Below are 14,266 nucleotides of genomic sequence, written 5' to 3' on the forward strand. Positions count from 1 at the left end.
CAAAACTTGAGTTTCTATGAGTGGTGACTCCAAGTGGTAACTACTGTGCTAAAGGAATAGTTCTAGAAACCCCAGAACTAGAAATTTGTCTCCTTTTGTGGAAACAAGGAGACCTACTATTTTGAAAGCCTTCCTTTTTGCTCAAGCATTAGCTGAGATCCCTAAAGATTTCAGCACCATTGGATATTTTAGTGGTTGTCAGGGTATTAAAGCATGAAGTTATGGGGTTTCTGTTGGTGATTATATTCTCATGTTTGTCTTAGTTAGAAGTTGGTCAGTGAGAGGAACCAGATATGAGTAAGTCACTGTAGTAAAATACTGAGAAAAAAAATTAAGTGGGTGTCAGCCTTTGCACTGTGAAGTCACTGTAATGATTTAAAGGTAGCCAGTTTACACAGATTGCATTTATCTCTGATATGAGGAATACTGCTTGCAATGGAATATTCACATTGATTTTTTTAAAAAGCACTCCTCTTTTTGATATAGAAGAATAAGATTTCAATTTTGTGGCATGGCTCACACTATAAGAATGAGGAGCTTCTGGTGGAGGATGGAAGACGTCTCAATTCAGTTCACTAAACAACAGTATAGGATGAACGTCTCTAATTGCAAAATCCAGAATCAGAGATGGTCTAGAATCTAAATTTTTTTGAGTACTGCTGTGATTACTACAACTGGAAAATCATATCCCATGAAATTTGTTTCATGTATGAAATTATTAAAAATATTGTATGAAATTATATTTGGTATGTATGAAACAAAAAGGCTTGGCTTCTATATCCAAGATATACTCATTAGATACATGTAAGCATTCTAAAATCTGAAAAAAGTCCCACATTTAGAATACTTCTGGTGCCAAGCATTTCAGATAAGGGATATCTGATATTAAACCTGTAATTGATAACATATTGTAACTTTTCCCCAAACTCCCTTATGCTCAATGTATGCAAAACTGAGTCATCCACTTGTCATCCTGGATATTTCTCTCCCTGCTCCCACCCCATACCAAAGCCAAGTTCTTGAGTCTATTCACACCTCTAAACTTTCTTGCCACCAACCCATTCCAAGTCATTATCATCTCTCACTTGGATGACCCTAATATCCTCCATAGTGTCATTTTTTTTTTCAAAACTCACATTTGTTCACATCAACTTCCTACCCCACATTGCTTAAAACCCTTTAAAGTCCATAATTTCCTTTCACTCAGGAAAGACATATTCCTTACCAGAGGTCATTAGACCTGGCAAGTTCTAGCTTCTCTGCTTCACCTCTAAAGTAGATAGGGATGAGGAGAATCAGACACGATAATAATATAAGATTTTACAGCCACTCTGATACATTTACTTTTGAAATATAAACAAGTCTTATGATTTATCAGTACTTACATCTTTAAAATATAATTATACTTTCATGCAATCTTTTAAATAAAAATCTTAAAATTAAAATAAAGAAAATTAAATGCTTACACAGGGACTAAGAACTCTGTGAATGTCCTCTGTTTCTATCCTTAGCTATTAGTATGATTCTAGCTTGAGTTATTATTCATGTTTCTTATGCTGTCGTAGGTACTGCTAAGTCTTCTTGGGACAGAATTCATGAGGAGAATTGAATCAGTGGGAGAAAGGAATGGTGAAAGGATGATGAAAGGGTACTAAGTGTAGCAGGATAGGAGTAAGGGTATTGGTGTCCTTTGTACGGCACGGTGGTTATTGATAATGATAACGTACTATATATCTCTAAAAGCTAAAAGAAAGGATTTTGAATGTTTTAACCATAAACAAATAAGCATTTTATGAAATAGATGTTTATTTTGATTTAAACATTACACAATGCATATATGCATCAAAACATCATGATCTCATGAATATGTACAATATTCATGTTTTATATATACTTTAAAATATATTTGAAAAAGTTCAAGGTAGTAAAAAAAAGAATAAGTCATTAAAGTGATATGTCTTGTTTGAATGAAATAAACCTTGTAAGATGGTTAAAGGAATCCACAAATTTCATTTAATTCTGTATTTCCTAATGTTACTCTCAAAAGATCTGCCATTGTTTATTTCTGTCTTTATTTATATATCCCTCTTTATATCTTATCCAACTGTGTTTCATAAAGCCATCACAAAATAGCCACTTCTCTTTTATATTCATTTGACTTAATGGGGTTTTCAGAATCACCTCCCTGTATTTGTATATTTCTCTCCTCCAACCTTTTAGAATCTTTTTTTTTTTTAAGCAAGCAGTTGTTTTTCTATTCTCTACATTGTATCCCTTATTTGTTACAAATACTCACAGGAAAAGTCATCTTAATTTGCCAGCATTTTAACTTCCTGTTTAGTTTGTTCTTATTGATCAGAATGATGACAGAGTAGCAGCTCTTCCTATTTCCTTAATTGTTTAAGAGATTATATAGTTTTGAAAGTGAAGTTAAGTATTTTTACAGTTTTTAGTCAGATCCTTGTTTTAGTAGAACTGGATATTTATCAGGCATCCAAACAGTTGACATCTCTTGTTACTTACTCTTCAAGGATTTATCACATTTTAGAAGGCATCATCCATTGATTTCATCTGACAACATGGTCCTTTTTTTTTTCACAGTTATATTTTATTTTTATTTATTTTTTAATTGTTTCTACATTTATTCATATCTGTATACCTTGTGTGGGCCATCTTTCCCTCCTGGCCCCCACACTCTCCTTGCTTCCAGGCAGAACCTGATAACGTGATCCTTAAACCATTTCTACCACTTTCATTTCCATTTCCCTCTTCTCTCGCTTTATCCCAACTTTCTTCAGATTCACAGTGGAATGACCTCCATGGAATTGGAGAGCTGTATCAATTAGAATTCTTACTGTTGTAAATAGAATAAAACCCAAAGAACAAAACAAAAGAAACTCATTAGTTTACAAACCTGGAAAGATTAAAGCAGCTGATTGTTGGCAAAGCCTAACTGAGCAGCCCAAACAAGTGCACCCAGGCCAGGTCTTGTGCCATTTCTTAACTCTTTGCTCCTTTCCATAGTGACTTCATTCTCAGGCTTTCAGTGTGGTCATTGCAAACATCGCTGGGCTTGCATCTTTTTAGGATTAACTGTGATGGGAAAGGCATGTGCCTCTCTTCTAAGATATCTAGCAAAATCTCTCTGTTTTACTTGGTCACCCCTGCATAAATTTCTGTGCTCTGGGGGAATATGGTGCTTTGCTTACCCAGGCCAGAGTCACATGCCTTCCCTGGAGATAGGGGAAAGGAGTGAGAAGTGGGAAAGGGAGTGCTTCTCAGTGGGAAAACTGGTACTGTTTCCAGGAAAGAGGCATGCTAACCTAAACAATGATAACAGCAGATGTTTACTGCAACAGGGAAGTCAGTAAAACAAGTAACAGAAAAAAGGTGATGCAAAGAGAAGAAATGGGACCGTCTGCCCAGGGAATGCAGCAGGTGTTAATAGACCATCTGAAAAGCAGAGACAACATGAAGACCAATGTGAAAAATGAGAATTGGGTGAATATATAGAAAACTATTTTAAAGAGAAGGAGTTTGGATCTATTTGTGCCTTTAAGTTTTATGGAAAAGAATGTAGTAGGAGTCTAAGATTGAAACCACACAATTCCCATCGGTACTGTAATGTTCACATTTGCATTATGAGAAAAGTACTTGTCTCAACTAAGAAATTATCTTAGCAGTGCTATGCTTCTTAAGCCTTATGGCCTCTGACCCCAGGATCAGTCCATTGGGTGCTGATATTTCACCTCTTACCTGTTTGAAAGCCTCAGGATACACTGTGAATCAGTGCTCTTCAGGGAGAGATGCCAATGAGTTACAGGAGAGAGGAGTCTGGCTTGTGGAGCCAAGTAATTACATGGAAATATATTCTTTACTAGCCCAAATGGGGTTTTATCTTACTGGTTTTCAATTTTTTAAGGGGGAGAAACACAGCAAAATAAATTCAAAAGGAAACTATATGTGAAAACTCCCATATTACAATCTGGAAGTGATCAATTTAAAGATGCAAAAGTCAGCAGGTTTGGTATTCAGGATGTTCACGGTCACATTTAACTTGTCTTCATTTTACACAAGTATATTCTTGGTTATTGTCCTTGCATGGGATCACTGCTAAACATGTATTCTTTTTGATGTTTTGGCTGTCAGCCTTGAATATTGGAGCAAGTTACCTTGGATATGAATTTTAATGTGTACCTCCTCTCGTTGGAGAGGGGAGTAAAATAAAATGTAGGAGTTTGGGCGGGGGAGAATGATCATGAAACACCCGAGAGTATTAAACTATTTATTGCATTATATTTTGATCACCTCTCGGAAGTAGATTAAGATCTCTGAGGACAGTGGGAAAGACACCAGTCTACTTATATGTGTTCTGTCAATTCTGCTTTGCTTGATCTGAGAAGAGATGAAGCCATGGGACTGGCCATTTTCATTCTGGGCTGGGGACAGGAAGGAAGTACAGATGATTCAGAGAGAATATAGAGCACATACAGCCTTTTGGAAAATGGCTCAGGTAGGCCATGGATGTCACTTGTTCCAGTGCTCCATCATTCATAGCATGGAGCCTCTGTTGGCCTGTAACAACAGAACATGCACCTCTCATCAGTGGGCACAGAGGCCAAGACACTCATCCATGACCAGAGGTCAATACCTGAGAGCCATCCCCTTTACAACCCAAATACCTCAGGATTTTTTCATCCTCATCAAAGACATTATTTAATGTCTACATGCCAAGAACTGTTATGAGTACATTTTGATACATATTATCTCATTTATTGCTCAAACATCTCTTGAGGGTAGACATCAGTGATTCCATTTATGTGACTATGGAACCTAAGCCCAGTCAGGCTAATTTACCAGGTCTCATAGTCACATAGTTGGGATTAGAAACAGGTTTGTCTAGGGCTACAATCCATGTTTTCCCACAAAATAAATTTATATAAAAACTCTTAAAGCATCAGAATCTAGCAGGTACACAGGAGATGAAGGTGAAGGGAAGAGAGTGCTACACAAGAAGGGGAGGCTCTGATCCCTTCTATTTCAGTGTGGCCTGGCCTCCCACTCTTCCCTAGCTTTTCTGTGATGAGTGGTCTTTGCTCAGCCAAGTGCTGAAATACACAGAGAGGGTGGGATGCCTCTTAAGCTTATTTAGCACTTGGCTGGCACTCCCAATCTTATTAACAGTCAGCAAGCGATTAGATCATAAGAGCATAAAGATCTTTCAGTATCTCAGTTTGCTTTTCTGCAAAATGAATACCGTTGTCTTCTCTATGTGGACTTTGAGGAAAAGTTACTATTTATATTCATGAAAGTGGATGGAAACAATGTGACCTTCCCTTATCAGACTTGCTCCCCCCTTCAAACACTAGTTCATATGGAGGCTTCCACCCCCTGAAGCTCAGCAGGTCACCAAGTCTCATTTCCAGTGAATGTCATTTAAAAGCCAAAGCAAGCCGACTACAAACTTTTAACATGTGCCTCTCATCTGCCCAGCAGAAATCCCTGTAACTTGTTAATAGTTCCCTTCTTATTTTTTTGTAGTGAAACCAATTGAGGCCTTAAATCTGTACCATTCGTTCCATCGTGGGCCATCTGAGAAAACCATTTAGAGTTGTAGAATGTCATCTGCTCCATCTCACACTTCCTGCTGCAGGGCTAGGGCCAGTGCCTGTGGAGCATGCCTATCACAGGACACTGCAGCATGCTGAACAGGTGGTCTCCTCAGGGGCCGCATAAACACCAGACAAGGGCAAGCAGGAAGGGTTTTCAAAGAGAGGAGACCAGGTACCTATCTCGTAAAACACAAATCTCTTTACAGCTGGAGTCAAGTTTCTCCATTTGTGCCAGAGCACTTACTTTAAGTAAAGTTCATGTCATAGGATGGAAAAGGATAAAAGTGTGCAGGACATCTCAAAGAGAGGAAAATAAATGTGTGAGCTTTCTGTAAGGCACAGTGGGCAAGGCCATCTTAGCCGTTCAGTTACAGGAAGCATGAGATGCTCTTCCTCCTCCTTCTAGAGTCTTCCACTTCTAGAACTCTTTCTTTATATGAAAGTGATTCCTTAGAAGTTAGAGTTGATCATTAACACTTCACATACTTTAATCCTCAGACACAGCTACAGGTCTAATGACAGAAACTGAGGGCCATTAGTTCAAGCCTTTCATTTTAGGACTGAGGGGGAGAAAGAAGAGGTAGCCTGCATCGTTTGTGGTCAGGAGCTGTTGGCAGTATTTACAGTGATGGCATTATCTCAGATTGTAGAATAAAAATATTATTTCTTTTATAGCAATTGAACTATAATTGAAGGAAAGAGAATTTTCTGAAATGACTCTAAAGATAGTGGCTGACTGAGTTTAAACCCAATTATAATTTGAAAGTTCATTGTAGAATTTTTTTTATTATTGTTGTACCGGGGGTACATTGTGACATTTACAAAAGTTCTTACAATATATCATAGTTGAATTCAACTCCTCCATCATTCTCCTTTATCCTCCATTCCTGGAAGAATTTCAACAAGTCTCATTTTTCCATTTTCATACATTGCGTATATAATATTTCTACCATATTCACCCTCCTAGGTATAGAAATTCTCTTGACCAAGGATAATATGATATTAGTTGGGCATTATAGAAATTTCAATCTCAAAAAATATTAACTAGAGACAAATTTTTACTTCGATAGCTAGTACTGCTACATATGCCTATGGATGCAGGCTGAGATTTTTTTTGTTTCCTGTGCTAAAATTAACTTTTAATTTAATTTTTAAATTAAAGATTTAATTTAATTTCTTTGTGGCATCTGCCTCTTTTTTAAGATTGTTCTGGTGGTGCATTGTGACATTTTCAAGAGTTTTCACAGTGTATCATAGTTGAATTCACCCCCTCCATCATTCTCTTTTATCTCCCTTTCCCCCATTCCTGGAATAGTTTCAACATGTCTCATTTTTCCAGTTACATACACGTGTATACAGTAGTTGTACCATGTTCATCCTCCTACACCCTTTCTTTGTATCCTCCCCGCCTACTGGTTCCAACCTCCCAGACTGTTTTGCCTTCCCATTCTGTTTTTGAGAAAAAAAATGGCATTTTTGTTTGCTTAAGATAGCTATATGGGATGTTTCATTGTGCCATTTCCATGTACAGATGTATTATTGCCCAAATTGGTTCATCTCCTCTATTTTTCTCCTTTCTACCTTAGTCCCCTTCTTATGGTGATTTTAACATGTTTAAAATTCTATATTCATTCTTGTATAGGAAGTACATCAACAATCTTTACCTTTTTAACTTCCTTCTTTTACCCTCCCTCTCTTGTATGTGACCTCCCCTTAGTATAAGTGACCTGGTTTTCATGATATTGTTTATATTTGTATTGAGTCTATATTCCACATACAAAAGAAAACATGCAGCCTTTGGCTTTCTGAATCTGGCTAACTTCACTTAAGATGATATTCTCCAGTTCCATTCATTTACCCGCAAATGACAAACTTTCAGTCTTCTTTATGGCTGAATAAAATTCCATTGTATATAAATACCATCTTTTCTTAATCCATTCATCAGTAATGGGGCATCTTGATGTGTTCATAACTTAGGTACTGTGAATAATGCTGCTATAAATATGGATGTGCAAGTGTCTTTATTGTAACCTGACTTAAATTCCTTTGGGTATATCCCAAGGAGTCGTATTTCTGGATCATATAGCAGTTCTATTTTTAGTCTTTGAAAATCACTCTTTTCACAGTGGTTGTACTAATTTATATTCCCACTAACAAGGAAGAAGGGTTTCTTTGAATTCCAGTATCTCTGGAATCTAGCTGGTTTTCTTCATAGTCACTTCACTGATTAAAAGGTTGTTCCTACTATTTGCCACATAAAATTCCCTTTACCCTTTTATGATGCTTAGAGTCCCAAGAAGAGCTGTGGATGACTTTGAGGGATCACAGCTCTCAACTGTCATGGAAAGTTACCATATGGCATAAAGGAGGGAATTCCATCAGGGCGGTTCCATTGAAGGCAAAGTAGCCACCCATTCTGCAATTCACTGAAGGGCTAAATAGCCTTAACATTCACTGTGTTAACCTGCTTTCAGCAACATGGGAAGTGAGTGCTGTATCTCTGATTCTTGGCCTGGGGATAGAAGAGGCCTCTGAAATCATTTTTGATTTTCTTAAACTGAGAACACATTTGAAAACATTGGCTTGAGCTGGCTCTTAGTGTGTTGGTGCATTAACCACCCACCCATCTCTAACATTTACATGTCCTAAGATCTTACTCCATTCCTCATCTTTGATGAAGAAACTGAGGACTACAGAGGGCAGGAGAGGTATCAGGATCATAAGGTGGTTAGTGTGACAGAGGTGTGAGCAGAACCCATGCCTCCTAACTTTCATGTCACTTTATGGTTTGTTTGGCTCTTGTTCTCATAAATATCTATACTCAAGGACTCCAATTTTAGTCTTTGTTCCAGGCTCTGAGACTGAGCAGGCTCCTCTGGATCATGGTTACTTCATTTCTAGTTAGCCTTGCTTTATTCTAACCCAGCTGTTATAATTAGTCACACACTGTGTCTTTCATGTAACAGAACATCACTTGGGCCTTTGCTCTGCCTTCTCAGGCCTCAGTCATGGACTTGGCACCTTGCCCCAGTACCCCATTTTCCCTGGGATTAGGGTCTTCTTTTTGTATGCTACATTTTAGGCTAAAACACTAAAGATTGCAAAGAAGGAAACCACCACTGGCTAAAATACATATTTAGTTCATGTCCACTGAGAATGGGAAAAGTTGAGCTAGTAATTTTAATAAGACCATTCACTAGAGGTCTTATTAGAAATTGAATCTGATGGTGAGAAATGGAAAAATTAATACCTGAAGCTTTGCTGTAATTTTTAAAAATAAGGCTTACTAAGGCTCTTGCAAAAAACCTCAAAGGCTTCAGTACACTTTTCTATCATCCTGTTTGTCCTCTCTTTTGTAATTTGTGCTCAAATCATGTAGCTTTGTCTTCTGAGTTAAAAGAAAGCAATGGTTCTGTACAAATAGGCCATCTTGGACATTTGAAGGCACTTTCTGAATGGCTTGCATTTGGCCTAGACAGATTCATTTTCAAATACTCAAATGGTATTCATGTTTTATTTTTCAGGAGGCAGCACAGGCACTTCCCCAACCACCTCCAGCACTGGGACACCATCCCCTTCAGCTTCTTCTCATCTTTTATCTCCATCCTGTTCTCCTCCCACTTTTCATTTGGCCCCCAACACTTTCAACGTGGGCTGTCGCGAGAGCCAGCTGTGTAATCTAAACCTCTCTGATTACCCACCATGTGCCAGAAGCAACATGGCTGCCTTGCAGAGCTATCCAGGGCTGAGTGACAGTGGCTACAACAGGCTCCAGAGTGGCACTGCTTCAGCCACTCAGCCCTCTGAAACCTTCATGCCTCAGAGGACTCCATCCCTGATCTCAGGAATACCAACTCCTCCCTCGTTGCCCAGCAACAGCAAGATGGAAGCCTATGGTGGCCAGCTGGGGTCCTTCCCCACTTCCCAGTTTCAGTATGTCATGCAGGCAGGCAATGCAGCCTCCAGCTCCTCATCACCACACATGTTTGGGGGCAGCCACATGCAGCAGAGCTCCTACAATGCCTTCTCCCTCCACAACCCCTACAATCTATATGGATACAATTTCCCCACCTCCCCCAGGCTAGCTGCAAGCCCAGAAAAACTGAGCGCCTCTCAAAGCACTTTACTCTGTTCTTCTCCTTCCAACGGGGCCTTTGGGGAGAGGCAGTACCTGCCCACAGGGATGGAGCACAGTGTGCACATGATCAGCCCTTCGCCTAATAATCAGCAGGCGACCAACACTTGTGATGGCCGGCAGTATGGGGCAGTCCCAGGCTCCTCCTCCCAGATGTCCGTACATATGGTCTAAAGAGCAGTCCGGCACCATGGAGACTGTGGCAGTCAAGACCCTATCAAGACAGCAGAGTCTCCCTGGGTAGAGCTTCCTGTTTAGGAGCCCATACCTTTGGAAAACAGGAACTGTGTATTTTTTCTTTTCTGGAGGAGGAAAGCATATAGAGAAGAACAAGAGACATTATTTTGGCCACTGAAGGCTATTTGCAGTGAACCATCCATAACCTAGTGGCCACTCTCCTGCCTTCCCAAACCTGAGTTTTATAAAGCATATTGTCTATGTCAGACTGGCCTTGGAAGAGACTGAATAATAATCGTTTAAAAATAATGTTAAAGGAGATGCTAGCATGTAGCAGCCATGAAAAAATACAGACACACACAAGCAGTCCTACCTATACATACTTACCTGCATACATACATGTGCACAATGACCATACACAGAGTCATATGTACACAAACATCCTGCACACTGACTCAGAACTGGGCAAACTCTGGTGGAGGCCCAGAATGGGTGCTTGTCTATGTACAACAAAAGTGGACTGGGCCACAGTAACTGCCAGCCTTTCTTCTTGCAGCTTACCCCATTTCTGGAATGAACCATGTGTTCTGGTACCCCTCTCTGTCCATGAAAGTGGAAAGACATCAGCACTACAACTGGACTTGGCTTCCTGAAAGAGATTGCTTTTTAACTTTGGTTCTCTTCACTCAGTGTGCCATCACTGATGTTCCTGTGGTGCCTGTGAAGAGAGGGAGGGAGAGCAGCTGAAAGAGAGAGAGAAAGAGAAAGAATAGAGAGCAGGAGGGCATGGAGAGCAAGACTGAGAGAGGTGCGAACAGTGAGGAGTGTTTAAATTCGCCAAGGAAATTTGTTTGGGTTTGTTTACCCCCCAACAGGTTATAGAAAGGATCAATGGTGTTACTGGGGAGCAAGTCTCCTTGGGACACTGTATATGTCCAGAGCACCAGTGAGAGGGGCTGCGGCAAGGAATGCCTCTTGATCCCACAGCTCTGACCATTGTACCCCAGGAGAGAGGTGCACTGCCTGGGAAGTGCTGATTCCACAGCATGCAACCTGGCAGTGTGAGCAAACCACAAATGTGTGGAGAAGGAAGAATTTTATTATTCCCCAGGTGATACAAAGAGCAGAGGCTGCAGTAATAGAGGCTTGGCCTTCGCATGCCAGATCCAGACCCCTGACCCTACCGCCTGCCTGCCAGCCCCTGTAGTGTCCCAGGGAACTGCTGATGGGTCTTTCACATGTTTCCACCTGCCGGTAGATCTCCATTTTTATCAGTTCATTGCATTTTGAAGTTTTGGGTTTTTTTCCTTCATCTTTCCTTTTCCCCCTCAAGCCCTTTAATGCTAAGAAAGCAAGTGAAGCTTGATGCAAGCTAAAACTTTTAAACGGTGTGGAAATGCAAATAATACCAAGTAAAATAATACAGATATTACTAAGATTTTTGGTTTTGAGGTGTTGTAGATAAATGTATTTATATGCCTAGTGGGGTACCCAATATTATGAATATTAAAAAAGGGGCAATAAAAGGGTATGTAAAATATGTATGAAGAAAAGGTGTATAAAAATTTGCCCGTATGCACGGAACTGTTTCAAAGTGCCAAGCACAGAAAGCCGCTAAATAAAATCTTTGCAATTGTTTTCCGTGTGTTTGTTCATACAGAAAAAATTAAATAATAGCCTTGTGCATTTGCCTTCTTGTTAGCATGGAACTTTCATACACACTACTATGTGACCTTCTACAGACCCCATAAAGTAAATCTTGCCAGCCTTATTTTATGATTAGTAACTGAGCTTCGGAGAGACTGAATGAATTATCCAGGATCATACAACCCATCAGAGGGAGAACTATAAGACTTGAAACCAGGTCTAAAGACTTTGATGGGATGTTTGCTTTCATATTGGCTGCAGAAACCTGTGCCTCTCACAGTAATCCTCACTGCTGTATGCCATGTACTATTCATGTCACTTACACGATTGTCTCATTCTCCAACATTTTTGAGAGATGGATATTATTGTCATCATGATTTTGTAAGTCTGGATGCAAGCTTATAAAAGGTTAATGTTTGACCGAGACTCTCAGGTAGCAAATGGTGGAGCTGGCAAGGCTGACCTTCAGGTCTGTGCAAGTAGCATGATGTCATTATGCCAGCGCTTCGGACAATCCAAAAAGAAGACATGTCCTCAGGGGCTGGGGCAAGTATGCCTCTGAGGCTGAATTTTGCTTAATATGTTTAATTGAAAATCTGTACTGTCCTCACTGAATGCATCTCTGAAGCATGGGAGGAGACGGTGTCATGAACCAAGTGACAATTTATAACAAACTAATAAAAGTGTTTGGGCTATGACAGTTATAAGCACATTCACACATATCCTATTTGAGCCTCACAGCAGTCATGAAGGGTGGACAAAAGGCAGGAAGTACTGCTTGATGGTCAAGGTGTGACTGGCCCATACTTATGTGTCTGGGAAACAGCAGAGCCAGGATGTGAGGCTCCTGCTCTTATCCTTATCCAAGGATGTTTTTTGGTGGACAGTTACACTGTTTGCTCACTGACTCAGTTTACTGGGACACGACATGGGGGACTCTGGATGCCAACCACCAAACTCATTCACTGGAAATGGAGCTGGGTTTGGAGGTGGGGTCAGAAACCTAAATTAATCATTGCTTTCAGTGTATAAATAACTTCAAAGCATGGCATGCCAGTTAATTCCATTAGCCATCAAACGATTGCCAAAATAGCTGAGACAATGACCAACTCGTACCTCCAGGTGTTTGAGTATGACCTGTCTCAAAACTTAAAAAGACACTCATTCCTATTAGGAAACCTTGTATTTCCCATTGGCATAGTGGTAGGTCAAAACCAACTACATGCTATACTTTGGGCTATTTCTCTCTGATTTATTAGTATACCAAATATTGTTCATTGGTTTAGTGCCATTGAGGTTTTAGGCAACCAAAACTTGACACAGAAATCTTCATATTCAACAGTAAGAGTAATAATTTGATTAATCATTTTGAGTATTAAATACAGAATTCTATAATTTGAATTTGTCAGAACAATCCAAAACAGTTACATCCAAGTTTTGTTTCCTTCTGTATTTGAGCAAGTAAGAAAAAATTTTAAAAACACAAACTGGATAAAGAATTGCCAAGAATATGCCCTTTCAATTCTCTTTAATGAAGTAATGAAAATCCAATGTACTCATCACACTGATTGCATACAAAAGGCAGTTTACTAGGATTATTCCTATGTGGTTTAGAACACTCCATCCTTGTTCATTTTTCCTGGAGAAAGGCTGCCTCATTCACCTTTGCATCCTCAATACCTGGATCAGCTCCTGGGTTTTCATAGAAGCTCAGCACATAATGTATTCTTGAGTTTGTTGACCAAACCATTTTCAAAGATAGTAAAAAATGATTGCATGCTGAATTATTGATCATTCCAAATTATATGGGCCTAAATTAACAATTTTTGTTGTTCTTAATGTAGTATTCTGTGAAAAATGTAAATTTAATTTAGATAACAGCTAGCAAATGGTCATACATAATGCAGGGAACTAATATGTGCCATGATTTTTTTTGAAAGGGACTTTTCAGGCAGTCATCCATGTGAAGCAAATGATATCAAAGGCTCTGAAAATTTAGAAAAAATGCTTAAGGTATGGAGGTGAGGCTGAGATTCTTTTCATTCATTAAGGAGAAAGAACTTGAATTAAGCATTGAAGGTCGTTTGGAGTTTTGTAGATATAAGAAATTGGTGAGTTTAATAATGAAATAACCATTTTAAAAGACAATAAGTTTTGGAGGAAAAATGATAGAATTTCAGTTAAAAGTGAACAATGTAACAAAGCAGGAAACATTCATAAACTTCTCTGTCTCTCTCTCTCTTTTGCAGTGCAGGGATAAAACCCAGGTTCTCACTCATGGTAGGCAAGTGCTGTACCACTGAGCTAAATCCCCAACCCCTTAGAAATTTCTTATAGACTATGGATTAATATCTTCTATAAAATATTTTCTTGTTAGTAGAATTGTTGAGGGTTGAAATCCAAGAGCAGAGATGAATTGATGTCAAGGGCTTGATTCACTGCTTAGTATTTTGAGGATTTCAGAGAAGCTCTATTATACTGATTTGTACTCAATAACCTACAGGGCAATTGTCCTCATGAGGAAGCCCAGCCACTAAGATACGTTTTCACAAAGCCTTCTTTTCCATGATCATTAATAATTGAGATCTATGGTCTCCACACCCATATCCAGCTCCATTCATTCATCTGGTTTAATTCAATAAACACAAACTTAATTCTTATCCTGTCATATGCAATCAATGAGTATTGATTGCAA

General features: G+C 39.2%; 1 protein-coding gene across 5 annotated transcripts in view; it reads left to right on the forward strand.

Annotated features, from left to right (window-relative positions):
* Positions 1-12,278, forward strand: part of Tbx15 (T-box transcription factor 15) — a 110,454-nt gene extending 98,176 nt beyond the window's left edge. For all 5 annotated transcript variants that reach the window (XM_020176931.2, XM_074050660.1, XM_074050657.1 and 2 more), the window contains one exon: positions 9,137-12,278. In XM_020176931.2, coding sequence (XP_020032520.2) covers positions 9,137-9,921 — 785 coding nt within the window. In that variant the 3' untranslated portion in view covers positions 9,922-12,278. The remainder of the gene's footprint in view (positions 1-9,136) is intronic.
* The last annotated feature ends 1,988 nt before the right edge of the window (positions 12,279-14,266 follow it).

This window comes from Castor canadensis, chromosome 12 (assembly GCF_047511655.1).
Source record: "Castor canadensis chromosome 12, mCasCan1.hap1v2, whole genome shotgun sequence".
Classification (NCBI taxonomy): Eukaryota; Metazoa; Chordata; class Mammalia; order Rodentia; family Castoridae; genus Castor; species Castor canadensis.